Raw genomic sequence first — 14,000 nt, forward strand, 5'->3', positions numbered from 1 at the left:
GTATATCATGTTTGCTTCGTAACTGTTTCCCAGGGTCGCTTAGGGAGCTGGAGGGAGAATTGCCTTCTGGGTAAATCCAAGTCAGCAGGTTGAGAGGATCGACAGTAGCACACCATAAGTATTCTTACAGGACAATCAGCCATTTAGTCAGACCTCTTGTGCAGGACCTGTCCGCCCACAAGCATGTGCTTTTGCTTGTGAGTGTGAGCGTGTGCTTGTACATATGTGTGTGTGCGCTGTCATATTCCTGGGAGAGTGTCCCCAGACACCTGAGCTCCTCTTCCCTGTGGGAAGTCTACTGTCATTTCTGCAGGCACCTGTCATCTTTCTGGAATTTTGTCACCTACTGCACACTTTCCTTTAGTGTCAGGACGAGGTTAGTTGCCAGCTGAGAAAGCCTTATAGTTTGACTCAGTGAGCAGAGAGATGCTGCACTGAAGGCTAGAAGCCCACAGAAACTGACGAAGTCTCCACCAGGGCTTCTGGCCTTACCATTCTTAGAGAAAATTTCTCAAAAGCAATTCAATATTGAATAAATTAATCTTGCTGATTAATTTTATTGTCTTTAAGCATTTAACAAAAGCGACTACCAGATACTCCATTCCGACCCCCACAAAATGCTTAGGAAAAGAGTCTTTGCCAATGATTTTATTAAAACCTGATGAGAGCAGCTACTTAATTCTTTTCCTGTTGAGTAATTGCTGCATGTCTCCCCACTCCACTGCATTTTCCACCTAAACAAACACCTTAAAACTCCACGAAGCTTTTAAACTGAATGTATAATCCAGACTTGGTATGTAGCCATAATCCCAGCACTAAAGGCTGAGCTAGGGTGCTTACTGAGCTCAGGAACAGTCTGGGCCTAGACACCTGTCTCAGAGGAAGGCAGGCGTAAGAGAAGGCTCAGTAAAGCATCAGGATCTGAGTTTAGTCTCCAGAACCGAAGCAAAAATGCTAAACGTGGCGGGGGGGGGGGGGAATGCTGGCGTCAGGAAGGTGGGGGCAGAGCCTCAGGCATTGCTGCCTCAGAGTGGCTCCCGGGAAGTCCCAGCCCGGCCAGTGAGAGAGCCATGAGAGACAAACAAACCAGTAAATGCTGCGTAAGGAATGTCACCCATGGCTGACCTCTGACCTCTACCTGTGTGTGCACATACACAAACATGCCACACACAGAAACAAAAGTAGTTTATACTTTTAAACTGTTATAGTGCTTTACTGCATCTAAGCAAAACTAGATATTCTGATAGTTTCTAAAATCTGACTCTTAAAATTGATCTTGAAACATTACTTTCAAATTTGTAAAGTTTCAACAACGTGCAGATTTTTCCACAGTTTCCAAGTAGAGTGCTGTAAGGAATCAACAATCATTTTGTTTTTAAATTTTTCCTTCAGATATGTTTTGGAAAAAAAATGGTGAGCTAATTTTATCTACATTTTTAATGCTTACCTACTTTAAAGCAATTACCACCCATTAACTACAAGAATGATGCCCTGTAACAAATTAGATGCCTTCACACTATTGTCTTCAACTATGAGCATAGTATTTTTATGACCACTTAATAATTTAGTGCGAGTATTTCCAAGCACTGTCTAGGGTCTCCTTGGATATTAATGTCATCAGTCTTTAACTAGGACATTTTACATGAAATTTTAGTTCTTTTTGCGACCTTTTTATTATTAAAGTCCATGAAATAGAAAACATTTTAAACTGCAAGTCATCCTGCATAAGTTTTTGTTTCTCACCATCTGTGAAATTATATAAACTACAATCAAAACTGTGACATCTGTATCAAATGCCAGCAGTCTTCTCTTCATGAAAATCCTGTTATGTTCCACTACTATAGAGTGAGCAAAGTCATTTTTGCTTGTTTCCTTTTTCTGTTGATTTTTAAACACTGTTTATAGGATGGAGCCATTTTACAGTGCCTGGATGTTTTATATGGATATTTTCATTGTAATAGGATTGAATGCTCCCAGCTTTTATCTCAGTAAAGCACATTATTTAAGCTCATTGCTCAGGCCAGCTAATAGTCAGTACATTACAAAGAACCTGCAGCTCACGGGTGCCCTGCCCCAAATGCCACATTTAGAAATCAGGATGATTAAGCCTGAGCAAAATACAAATGAACGTATACCCTCCTATAGGAAAGCAGAAGATCGCAAATGCAAATTTAATCAGCGAGTGTTCTGAAAGGTGTATATATTGCAAGGAACACGAGGTTAAGAAAATAAATAGTAATAACTATGAATTGGAAATAATTGGACACCCGTGGTCTTGAAGTCCCCTTGTTCTGCTGCTATGTGGCTGACATGTGAATGGGAAACTCCGATCTTCAGAAGAGAGAAAACTGTTGTGGCATCTCACCTGGCTAGCTTCTTCCTTCCTAGGCGCTGGTGAGAAAGAAAAGAACACGCGTGAACAGAAGTACCATCGAATTGGCCTTTATAGATGCCTTTTAAGAGAAAAGCTATAAGAAATAGATGCTTTAACAGGCTTTGTTTGTTTGTTTGTTTGTCTAGCTGATTTTATTTCACAAGTTGGCTTTAAGGGTGGCCACATACTCTTGCAGGCTGGGGAGGAAGTGGCTGAGTTCTGTTTCGCATGTTTAGGAAGTCTGAGGTAGAACTAACAGAAATGTAGCCATGATGCACCCAAAGCTTTCTATGCCTGGTTAGCTTTCAGCACCATCCGGACAGTCGGGGCCGGCGGGAGCGGTGGTGCGCGCCCGCAGTCCCAGCGCTTGGCAGGGCGAAAGGCCTGTGCTGCAGGAGACTGTTCTGAAAAAGGGAAATAAGACAGGAAGAAAGACAGAGATCATTTCAAGGAAGAAAAGAATGTAGACGATGCGGAGCTCTTGTCTCATTCCTAGTCATTTAAACTTTTTCTTTGAAGTTATTTTAATAATGTAGTTAATACATAGTTATTGTATATAAATTAGGAAATGTTAATTGGTAAAATGATTCAGATATTCCCAAATCTACATTGAAAAGCCACTGTTAACTATCTCTCCCTAGGTAATTAAAATACTCGTTAATCATTATTAAACTATTCATTAAACATTACTAAAATAGTCAGATAAGCATTATTGGCCAAGGTAGATGGTGCTGCTGCTTTTCTGGTTTTGTTCTCAGCAACTCACTATGAATGTTCATTTCAGTATATGCACTTCCTGCTAGTCCCCATTTTTTGTGGCTACAGTGTAATTTATTTAATGAATATCTAATCGTTTATTGAACTGACATTTTTGCTGGAGCACTTAGCTCTTCCCCTGTTAAGTTTTAATTTACATTAATGAAGGTGAAAATCAGAAGCCCTTTTAACCCGTGTCTGCACATTTATCTGATCCTTCCTTCAAGTAAATCGTAGGAGTGGGCATTCGAATCAGGTCATAAACCATGTTCCAGACAGCTGTGCTCATCTGGAACAACTCTGGAAGTAACTGATCTTATAAAATGTGAATTCTGAGGATCAGCGGTCCCCTGGCTCCCTGTGATGATCCTCCTTCTAAACCCTTCGGAAGGCCGCCTTAGCCTATTTTGTAAAACCAGATCAAGTGGCCTTTTCATGTTTTGTGTTTCAACAACACGGTGTTCTTCCTTAACCACTGGCACCTATTCTGCCAAGAGGCATCAAGGGGAGGAGGAGAGCTCGGACGTCCCGTGCCGGAAGCGCAAGGTCTTGCACCTGGTGTCGCAGTGGATCGCGCTGTACAAGGACTGGCTGCATGAGGACGAACAGTCCAAAGTGTTCCTGAAGGTAGGCTGGTGCTCTGCCGCCGCCACGCCGAGCGGCTGATTCCGTCCCAGCTATTTCCATCCCAGCTATACGCCTCAGAAAGCTCCGTTTCAGTCATTTGGTTTCTGTATGTGAGGGGCAGTCAGTGTAGAGTCATTTGGACTTCTGATGCCCGGCATTCTCTGTGTAAGTAAGAGCTCAGTTAAGAAATTTAAATATTTTATGAAAAACTGTGTGTGGAAATTTTATGTGCCCCCATTTTGGATGATTTAGTTAAGTCATGGGAATTTTTATTGTAAATTAAATTAAAAAGGTAGGGCCTGGAGAGATGGCTCAGAGGTTAGGAGCACTGTCTGCTCTTCCGAAGGTCCTGAGTTCAATTCCCAGCAACCACATGGTGGCTCACAACCATCTCTAATGAGATCTGGTGCCCTCTTCTGGTGTGCAGGTCTACATGGAGACAACATTGTATACATAATAAATAAATCCATTTTAAAAATAAATAAATAAAATAAAAAGGCAAGCCAAATATACTTTAAGATTTATGCTATTTAATATTAGGTTTATGATAATATTAAACTAACAATGCCTATACAGCAAATAACACTTAGATAAACATATAAAAATCACCCTAGCCATATATATATAGTATCATTATATGAATTTTAAATACATGCTATGTTTGAGAATTATATTTGAGAATAGATATTTGACAATAGTCTTTGAGAACAGTAACAATCTGAAAGGCACTGTATAAACCAGTTTGTCTAAATGTCAGTAGTTCACAATATGTGTTTACTTGCCATGGACAGTTCTCTGGAACAGAGTTGATTTCCTTGACCATCTGTTGGCTGTTGGGTGTACAGTCAGCACAGAGAGAGGGTAGAGAGGGATTTTAGCATGAAGTCTGCTTCAGAACAGGTGAATCCCTAAACGGTTCTGCCCGTCATGGGGGAACGGCAGTGAATGGACCATTCGGCTGCGTTCTAGGCCTCCAGTTAAAAGCTCATTGACCATCCTTAACTTGCGTGATGTTTCAAACCCGCTGCTTATTTTAATATGTTTCCCTCCCAAGCAGTCATGCAGGTATTTTGTTCAGAGATCTAGACTACTCAAGAAATCCCTAGCAGCCAAGTAGGAAATCTGTCTTTAGCATCGTCTACCGACATCTTTAAAAGCAGCCTGAGAGCAGTTCCAGGTGGCTGAGTGTTGAAATGAACTCCTTCCTGGCCAGGGATGCCACCCTACTTCCTGGAGTAAGAGAGCCATCGCCTGAGCCTTTTTCTTGGCAGTGGCACAGGGACTGAGCTCAGGGCTTGACACGCACGAACCATGTGTTAGACCTCTCAGCGATGTGGCCAGCCCTCTCCTCTTTGTACTCTGTGCGGAGTAGACACTGAGTCGTCACTGTCCCAATGACACTGAGTCGTCACGGTTGCCGCTTGCTGTCCCCTCTCACAGACCATCTACAGGAATGTGCTGGATGATGTGTACGAGTATCCAATCCTTGAAAAGGAACTGAAAGAGTTTCAGAAGATACTTGGAATGCATCGCCGTCAGTGAGTACTTAGCTTTTCTCATAGCAGCTGGCGCACCCAATAGCAAATATAAGAATTTTGGGTCGCCTTATACACAAACTCAGTCTTTTTAATGTGCTGACCCCAGGTTTATCTTGATTCGTTTCCATTTCTAGTGGTAAATTGTGTGGTTTTAGTTTTTTAAAATCTTAGCAAAAAAACACTAATCAGACTCATTGACTTTTCTCTATTTCATGTTTTCTATGATAAACGCAGACTGGGCCCTGACAACCTGAGTACATTAAAACCCGTAAATTATTCCTTAATTTTCAGTCCCATGTTTAGCTTATCACTTGGGGCTGCCGTCTCCATGACGTAGCGTCTAACTAGGTCCCAGGGAGTCTCAGAGAATTTCTCAGGCCCGGTATGTCCTGAGATCCGTGAGGCTTCCTCATCAGTTAAGAAAGGTTGAGAAATTGGTTTTTGAGAAATTATGTCCAAGGGTTCCCTAAGTAGCACTTTCAGACTGGCAGCCGCAGGATTTACTGGGTTTTAGCTGACACTCTGTTAACTTTGGTAACTGAAAGCATGGAGTCATGTTCAGGCCTGGGGCACAGTCTTTGCCTAGGGCACCCGAGGGTTAGCTGTGTCGTTGCTTGTTTTTAGTAGCAGGGAGCAAGTGTACCATCGAGGTAGAGACCTCGTCAGCAGCGTGCTTGTGTCAGGAGATGCGAGTTCAGGCCTTAAAGGAACTGCTCTGAGATTTAAAGCCTGGGTTAGCTGTAGCAAAGGGGTCGACATTACAAACAAAAGATGCAGATAGGTTGGTCTTAAAGGAGCAATCGGCCGTGCGCAAGCCTTCTTCTCAGTTGTCAGAGCTGTTTAGAAATCAGGTGCAAGGGAGGACAGAGCAGTCTTAGAGGTGAATGCAGTAAGCTATGGTGGTCACAGTTGGCGTCGTATTAAAAATGAGTATCCTGACATCAATGTGAAATGAACAAATGAATCAGAAAAGGAAAGGAAGATGTCCTTCTGACAATTAATCTCTCCCTTGGGTGTGGTTCTATACTAGAAGGCAGGCCTGTTACAGTGGGAGAACCTTGATGCCTGGCTTAGGACACTGAAGTACATTAACCATGTCACTGGATCTAGTGCATTCCGTTACAGTTTTCCATTATAATGGAAACAGCGAACTGAAATGAGAAAACTGTTGAGATGCGGCTGGGCTGGAGGTGAGGCTTGGCGTTAGCACGCCCAAGCTGTGGGTCCCCGCAAGGTGCACACACAGAAGCGGCAGCTTGCTTTTGGTCTATGACTACGAAATGTCTTTCCATTTGGGAATGAGGCTTGGGCCACATGACATTCCCAAAAGGCAGAGAGTGCCACTGTCTGAGGGTACGATGGCTGGTGGGTGGCCTGGTGGGGACTCGGTGCTCGAGGGCCAGGGACCACAGAGCCACCTGTGGAACACCGTTACCTGGCCGCCCAGAGCAGGCTTCGCCCCAGCCTGTTCCTGTATGGCGAGGCCTTTCTTGTTAGTACAGGTTGCTCCTCCCACGGGACGGGGGGCGGGGGGAGCATGCAGGCGGTCTATGAGTACAGACTGTGTCTCCATGGGCTGACCAGCCTGGTTTCTTCTCAGCTACTAGCTTTACCTTCCGTGGCTGGAAGGCCCTAAGGTCAACAGGCAGCTTCTTTTTTCCCTCGTTCTTGGGAAGCTTGGCCTGCAGTGTCCAATGCATACGTGGTGGTTAATAGTGTGTTTTTCTTTTGTTTTGTTTTGAGACGGCCTCGCTCTGCAGTCTCGGCAGACCAGCAGCTTGGCCCTGCCCAGCCTCCCGACTGCAGGGGTCATACACACACCGCTCTTTGCCCTGTGTTTATTTGGGGGTGTGGGTATGCCTGGTGTTCTCGTTTAGTTCTCTGTAGCTCTGAAACATGTGGATAAACAGCTCGGAAGGAGAGATCTTATTTGGCTTAAGATTGCAGCCCATCATGAAGGGAAATCAAGGCAGAAGGTAGGGTAGAGGTCTGAAGGGTGCTGCTTCCCGCTTGTTCCTGAGGCTCGCTCGGTCCGCATTCCTGTACAGCTCAGGACCACCAGCCCAGGGAGGGCCCCCACAGAGGGCTGGGCCTTCCACATCAAACACCAGTAATAAAAAACACCATGACAGCACCACAGGCGGGTCTGACGGAGGCACAGCCTCATTTGCGTCTCTCAGGCGTGCGTGCGTGCGTGTGGAACTCAGGCCGTCAGGCTGGACAGCCAGTCCTGCCCTTGCTGATTTACCTTGCTGGTTCTGCTCTCTCTTCTCTAAGAATGAAACTCTCTAAAGTGTTCCTCGAAATGAATCTTTGTAAGCCTCTCACATTTACCCTTTTCCTTTGTAGCACGGTTGATGAATATTCTCCGCAGAGGAAGGTAGGCAAATGTTTTATCTCTGGAGTGAGGAGGAGGGGTCTGGGTCCGAGAGCTTGCCTTGCCAGGCGGCATTTCCTTATAATTAGAGTGAATGATGCCCAAGCCTAACAGGGAGAGGCGGGAAAGCGGCGGGGCCTGCACTCTCCTGCCCCGCTGTGCTTCAGGCCGATCTACATATGGACCTGGACTTTTTGATAATGTGCATATTCTGTGGTGCATTTTAAAGGCACAAAACTTTCCTGTTACTCCCAAACTGATACAAATTTTTAAGCTGCTTGTGTCCGTCCTTCCAAATCCAAGCAAGAATCTTCTGAAGAAGTGCACACTTTGAGCATGACAGAGAGATGGTAGCAAGTGTGTTGTGTGTTCCCTGAACTTGATGAAGGGGACACAGGAGAGGGCAGTGCTCAGTGTAGGCAGCCAGTGACCAGTGCCAGGAGTGTGAAAGGACCCCACACAGTTCTGTGCAACCTGGAAAAGGTGGGAGCTGAGACTGCTGTATCAGAGGTCATGTTGGGATGGAGAAAGTCTCTTCCTAAGGAACGATGGGAGTTTCGCCGCCTCCCATAGCAACATGCATGCCCCAAATAGACCAAGGGCTTTCTGCGTGCTGCTGGCCTCGGCCAGTCTCCATACCACAGCTCAGACTCCCCACATCTACACTTGTTAATTAAAGCAGCTTCAGCTTTATTTCCCTAAGTTTGGATGGGTGGATTTTATATTTTTAAAGAATTGGCTAGCTCCTTGGGAACATGCTGCTAGCAGCTGGGACTCTGCAAAGGGAAGGCGTACATTTGTTCATTGTTCTCCTTCCTCCTTTTCACAGAATAAAGCCCTTTTCCACCAGTTCAGTCTGAAGGAGAACTGGCTGCAGCACAGAGGGACTGTGGCGGAAACGGAGGAAAGTGAGTAGGCCTGACAAGAGGATCACCACCCTCTGGCAGGGACACATCCCCCGAAACTATCATTTCTAGCCGTCCTTCCTCTTTGACAAGAATGTTAACATCAAATAGTCTGGCTTCCTTTCCCTCGGTGTAGGCATTAGTTTTGTTAGTCGATGCAGTGCCCTCAAAGATCAGTTGTAGTCTTACTCTGCGAAGTACAGACAGGGATGTGCACACAGAGCCCTTGGGTTCTGCGGCAGAGGACAAGATATGTGGGGAAACTCGGGTTTTTCTTCCTTGACCCTTCGTTCTGGATCTAGCGACCTGTGGGCCCTGGTCCAGGACTGACCAGAAGGGCCACCAAAGCCAGTGTGCAGAGCCTTGGCTGAGTCAGTCCCCGCGGCTTAGAAAAGAAACTCTGGAAAATGGGGAGAAGGCGGGTGTTGGAGAACTCCAGAGGCTGTCAGCTGTCACACAGCCAGAGTGTGCACGGTCCGTGCTGCTTGTCTGAGAGGACTCCTGGGAGGGGCCTTCGGCAGGCACGGGTGGGGGAGAGCCCCCATCGGGAGCCTGAGGTGCTGGCGTGCCTTTCTCTGAGCACACGCCACAGGGCCTTCGTGGTGGCCGGTCCTGCCTGGGTGAGCCGAGCGAGTGGCGGGCGGAGAATTGACAGACAGTAGGAAGTGTCTTCAGCGTTTCATCGTTCACCCACCACTCAGCTTCTTGAGCAGTTCAAAAATAAAACGTCTTAGCTTGTTCTGGCCTGCGGTCTTGTCTGAGGCCTCTGGCGGAAGGGTTTCTGTTGTGTCGTGTTGACCGTCATCTGCCCCAAATGAAAGAGCAAATGCAATTAGCTAACCTCCTAATTCGCTAATCGCTGACCTTCCTGTCCGTTTCTCTTATAATTTAATTGTGGAGTTGGCTAACCTGAGCTTCAGAGGCCCCCAGCCTCTTCTTGCTCATCAGTTTATTAGGCAAGGATAAACTCAAACCTCTTTAGTAGTTTATAGACTAGATCTTTGGTCAAAGTCTCCATTTTGAGCAACCGAAGCAAAGACTGTCAAGTGTGAGGTGCAGGGAGTGTGTTTGGGGGTCGGGAGCAGCAGCTCACACTCTGTCTTTGCTGCCTTTGCTGGTCTGGAAGATTATCCCTGGGGCTAGCTTTCTGATGCCACTTAAGTAGCATATAAACTTTCTCTAAAAGCTGCAGTCCCCCTACACTGCTTATTGCTGAGAAAATCTGGAGCAGGATATATACACACACGACTGCCTAGCGTTTATTGGCAAGCCGAGGGAAGCCGCTTTGAGAGGTAACATGTCTGTACGTCCATTGCTGTTAGAACTGTCTCTGGTATGCAAATCTAAGAAAATGTTTTCCAGGAGCTGTTTGTCCTGGCAGTGGTAATGCCCTAATTGTCAGTAGCACTGCAAGCAATAAAAAGGCATTTTGGAAGGCTAGAAGTTAAAATTTTAAAAGGCCCCACTTTAAACTCATGAGCACTTTGACATGGGTCGGGGCTAGAGGCTCTCTCTTAAGTGACTGAGGAAGCCCTTACCCAAAACCAAGGCGAGCGGCAGCCTTTCAGATAAAGTCACGAGGACTCTAACAGCGAGCGTGCAGTCCTTGACTGGCCCGCTGAGCTGGTCCTGAACCGGAGTGTAAACTAGGCAATGTGTGTTAGCCATTTCCATCTGCTGCCTTGGGAGTTGAGAAGGACAGTCTGGGGGTTCCCAGTGTCCCTTCTGGCCAGACGGCCTGTCACAGGCACGTGCCGGGAGCCCCAGGGCTCCCTTGCAGTCAGCAGCTCCTGCGTGGCCACTGCTGTCCTGCGTGCGCGAGCATGACGCGGCAGGGTGGACCCTCACACGCCTGTGGAGTCCTTCTTGAGTGCAGCTAGCTGCACGTGCTCCACAGTTACAGCAGCAAGGTTGATGCCAAAAGTCCCGCCCGAGCGGTCTCTGATTACACACTCTTCCTTCCCTGCTGCAGTTTTCTGCCACGTGTATGTAACGGAGCACTCGTACGTCAGTGTGAGGGCGAAAGTGTCCAGTACAGCCCAGGAGATCCTGAAGGTCGTGGCTGAGAGGCTGGAGCGTGCCGAGCAGGACCTGGCGCTGGTGGCCATCACGTTCTCCGGAGGTAAGCTGTCTTCTGCGCCTGAGCGCAGATCTTTCTCTGGCGCAGAGGGAAGCTGCGGTTTTGTGGGGCGTGCAGCTGGATGGCCGCCGTAGCGGCCTGCCCCAGGTGCTCCCGTGAGGACAGTGCAGTACCGGGGTACCACTGGATAGTGAATTTCCTCCCCAGAACCACATAGGAAGCCGTGCCAGTGTTCTGAAATGTATTAAAGAGCTTTTTGCACTTTTTACATTAGGTAAGCCTTCCATTTTTGTACTTAAATTCACTTCAGAAATTGTTAAGGGATGAACTTACCATGGGGGTAGCCTGATCTGGTCTTCTTGCTGGCTGAGACTTTGAGACTGAGTTTCTGTTTGAAGACGACCTGCACAGCAAGCCAGCACTAAGGAGGGCGCTCTGGTGTGGTGAACCGGCCTTATAAAGGCTTCACCTGTCGGTCCCTGCTCGTCCTGTGTGGAGCTGTATCTGTTTAGAATAAGACCACACAGATTACAAGCTGATGCTATTGATCTGTTGAGCCTGAGCAAACCTCGTTTCACTGCAGCCTGTCAGATCATGATGTCACTGGCTTCCTTCCTTCCGGGCTTACAGTCTTTATTTAATGTCTCATTAATCCGGGGGGGGGGGCAGGCACTGAGCATCAACAGTTACAGACGGAAGTACTGCATTGTCTGGTTTCAGCCAGTAGGGCGCACCGGCGAGGGAAGCAGATACAGAGCATCCCCATTTACCCTCAGGAAGGCTTCTACAAGAAGAGATGGACTCAGAGGGCATTGCTCTTGCTACCTTCTTGCTCACAGGCAGGCCAAATAGTCTGACAAGGCAGTCTTTACACATGAGAGAAGCCACTCTTCATAAATGTAATAAACATAGCCCCCTTTCCTAGAACTCTGATTGCACAGCCTCGCCAAACACCGCCCAGGGTGGAGGGTGGCGCTCACTGGCAGAACAGACGTCATCTGCATAGGAGGCCTGGGCAGGATCCCCAGAAAAACCTCTAATCCCAAATTACAATTGAGAAATAAAAGCAAAATTCGGCAAAGCACATGGAGCTCAGGAACTTCATAAGGAAAGGCATTCTGAGGTGTGTTTGTTCGGAAACAAGAGATGGGACTGGAGAAACGGCTCAGCAGTCAAGAGCACTGAAGAGGAGCCAGGTTCCGTTCCCTGCTGACTGGCTGAACTCCAGTTCCGGGGACTCTCACGCCCTCTTCTGGCCCCCCTAGGAAACTGCACTGTCCTGGTCTACTAACAGGCATGCAGACAGACATTCATACATGCAAAATAAATAAAGATGAACACAACCTTAAAGCAGAGAAAAGAAACAGTTTATTAAAAAAGGAAAAGCACTGCTAAGGATGGGAATGGCTAGTGAGCTGAAGGAAGGCGTATGCTCAGAAGCTTTGAATTTTTAATAATGCATTTCAGGTAGATATGTTACAGGTATTCTATAGTTTAAATTACCAAGTACTGAATTATTGTAAGCAATATTAAACTTCATCAAAATCATCACTTGCCTCTCAAGATGGTGCTACTGCAGAGAGCAGGCACTGGGGCCCCGTTCAGACAGAAGGTATGAGGAGAGAAGAGCATTCACATGAACTCGGCAGCACAGCCGATGCCCACGGCCCCTTGGGAGCAGACTCAAGCCAGCCCAGAGCCACGGGAGAATCTGAAAACTAAATGTGTCTTCTTCACTGTGTCTACCAGCTGACTGAGAAATGCCATTTCACATTCTGCTGAGTTGGTTCAGGCCGTGGTATTCTGTTGTATTAGGTCCTTAACCTGCCATCACTAGAAATAATAGCTTATCCTGTTTTATCCACAGGTTTGCTAATGTGAAATCCTTTTTCACCAGTGAGTGGGTTTTGTGGGGAGGGGGCTGGTAGGTTGGTTTTCAGTGGTGTGATGGTCTGTGAAGAACTTTCTTGCCTGTGTTTTGCTATCCTCACACAATAATGTGTGAATTGGGGCTCAGTGTAGTCATTGCTCTAGTTACAGACTATCTCACATAAGGTTTTGCCACTTCATGCAAACACCATGACCTGGTTTTTGTTTTTGAGAAAAGTTTAAGGAATTTGTTGGTGTTTCCTGGGCTTTTCTAAAAGAAGCGCCAACCCTTCTTGCCCCTTGAGGAGGGTTCTGGGTACTTTGTGCCAAGGGTGGAGTCAGCGGCCTACCCGTTTTCATCCAGAGGCTGAACTTCAGTTTTGATCTTTGATACTTTGACAGCTGGCTTGAAGGGGCTTTAGGCCCCAGGTGTTTGGGACCATTTGTCGCCTGTGTTAACAGCCTGCAACTGTAGCGTTATTAATCTTTATAATGCTGACCCACTGGGAATACATTATACGACTGCTTGTATGTTCTGTATTAACCAGCAACATTCAAAACAAAACTTGGCATTTAAGTTGATTAAATTATCTAGAACAAAATGTTGGCTGAACATTTTTGAACGGGAAAAATGTTTCCCGTTCATAGCAGGAACTACAGCACCACATCGAGAGAAGTGGCAATGTTACTACAGAATGAATTTTACGGTCACCTTATCCTCCCCCACCTTGTGGTGGGGGAGAGCAGCCATCTATGAAAAGGGGTCATCCTGCACAGGGAAACCTAGGCTCAAACACGGTGCAAAAAGGATTACAAAGTAACAGTCTTAAAGAGCAGCCTGCCTCCTGAGCAAGGGAACTAACGAAAGCCAGCCTTTTGACTTGGCACGGAAAACAAACCTCCCCAAAATAATCAGTGTTGCCCAAAGTTCAAGCTGTGTATCTCGTTTTAGGGAAATATATTGACTTCTCTTCTGTGAAGAGAACTGGTAAGCGGCTTGAAGCTTGTATCAAAGGCTTTACAGACATTCCGTTTCCCCCAGTGATTTTATAGTGGGAAGTCTGTCTTTACGAGCTCGCAGGTCGGCAGGCAGGGGCTTATCTGCAAGGATGTTGACTTCAGCAGGATGTGCTATGGCTGCTGAAATAATAGAGCCATTTATCAAGGCTCTGCGATGTAGAGGCCCCGTGCTAGCACTTGATGTATATTCATATATGTGAGCCCCCAAAAGGAAGTCATGAAATGTTCAACAGCAGAGGGATGAAGAAATGATGGCAAAATGGGCTGTTACACAACCAGTTAGACAGGAAGTGGGTGCTTATAATGGAATCAAGCTATAAAACCACACATAGGTAATCAGTAATGTGGGCATGGAAACAAGCGTGCATGCACTACGCTGGCTGCTGATGTGTGGACTCACCTATGCGCACACGGGGCCTGTGGGTAGGTCCTGCCGTCAGCTGTCGCGGTTAAC

At 46.6% G+C, this 14,000-nt stretch overlaps 1 protein-coding gene across 2 annotated transcripts in view; it reads left to right on the plus strand.

Moving 5' to 3' along the window:
* Rapgef5 (Rap guanine nucleotide exchange factor 5) overlaps positions 1 to 14,000 on the plus strand; it is a 205,551-nt gene that overhangs the window by 164,353 nt on the left and 27,198 nt on the right. For both annotated transcript variants that reach the window (XM_021642613.2, XM_060388290.1), the window contains 5 exons: positions 3,613 to 3,757; positions 5,198 to 5,295; positions 7,645 to 7,675; positions 8,502 to 8,580; positions 10,550 to 10,699. In XM_021642613.2, the coding sequence (XP_021498288.2) occupies positions 3,613 to 3,757; positions 5,198 to 5,295; positions 7,645 to 7,675; positions 8,502 to 8,580; positions 10,550 to 10,699 (503 nt within the window). The remainder of the gene's footprint in view (positions 1 to 3,612; positions 3,758 to 5,197; positions 5,296 to 7,644; positions 7,676 to 8,501; positions 8,581 to 10,549; positions 10,700 to 14,000) is intronic.

The sequence above is a fragment of the Meriones unguiculatus genome, chromosome 7 (genome assembly GCF_030254825.1).
Source record: "Meriones unguiculatus strain TT.TT164.6M chromosome 7, Bangor_MerUng_6.1, whole genome shotgun sequence".
NCBI lineage: Eukaryota > Metazoa > Chordata > Mammalia > Rodentia > Muridae > Meriones > Meriones unguiculatus.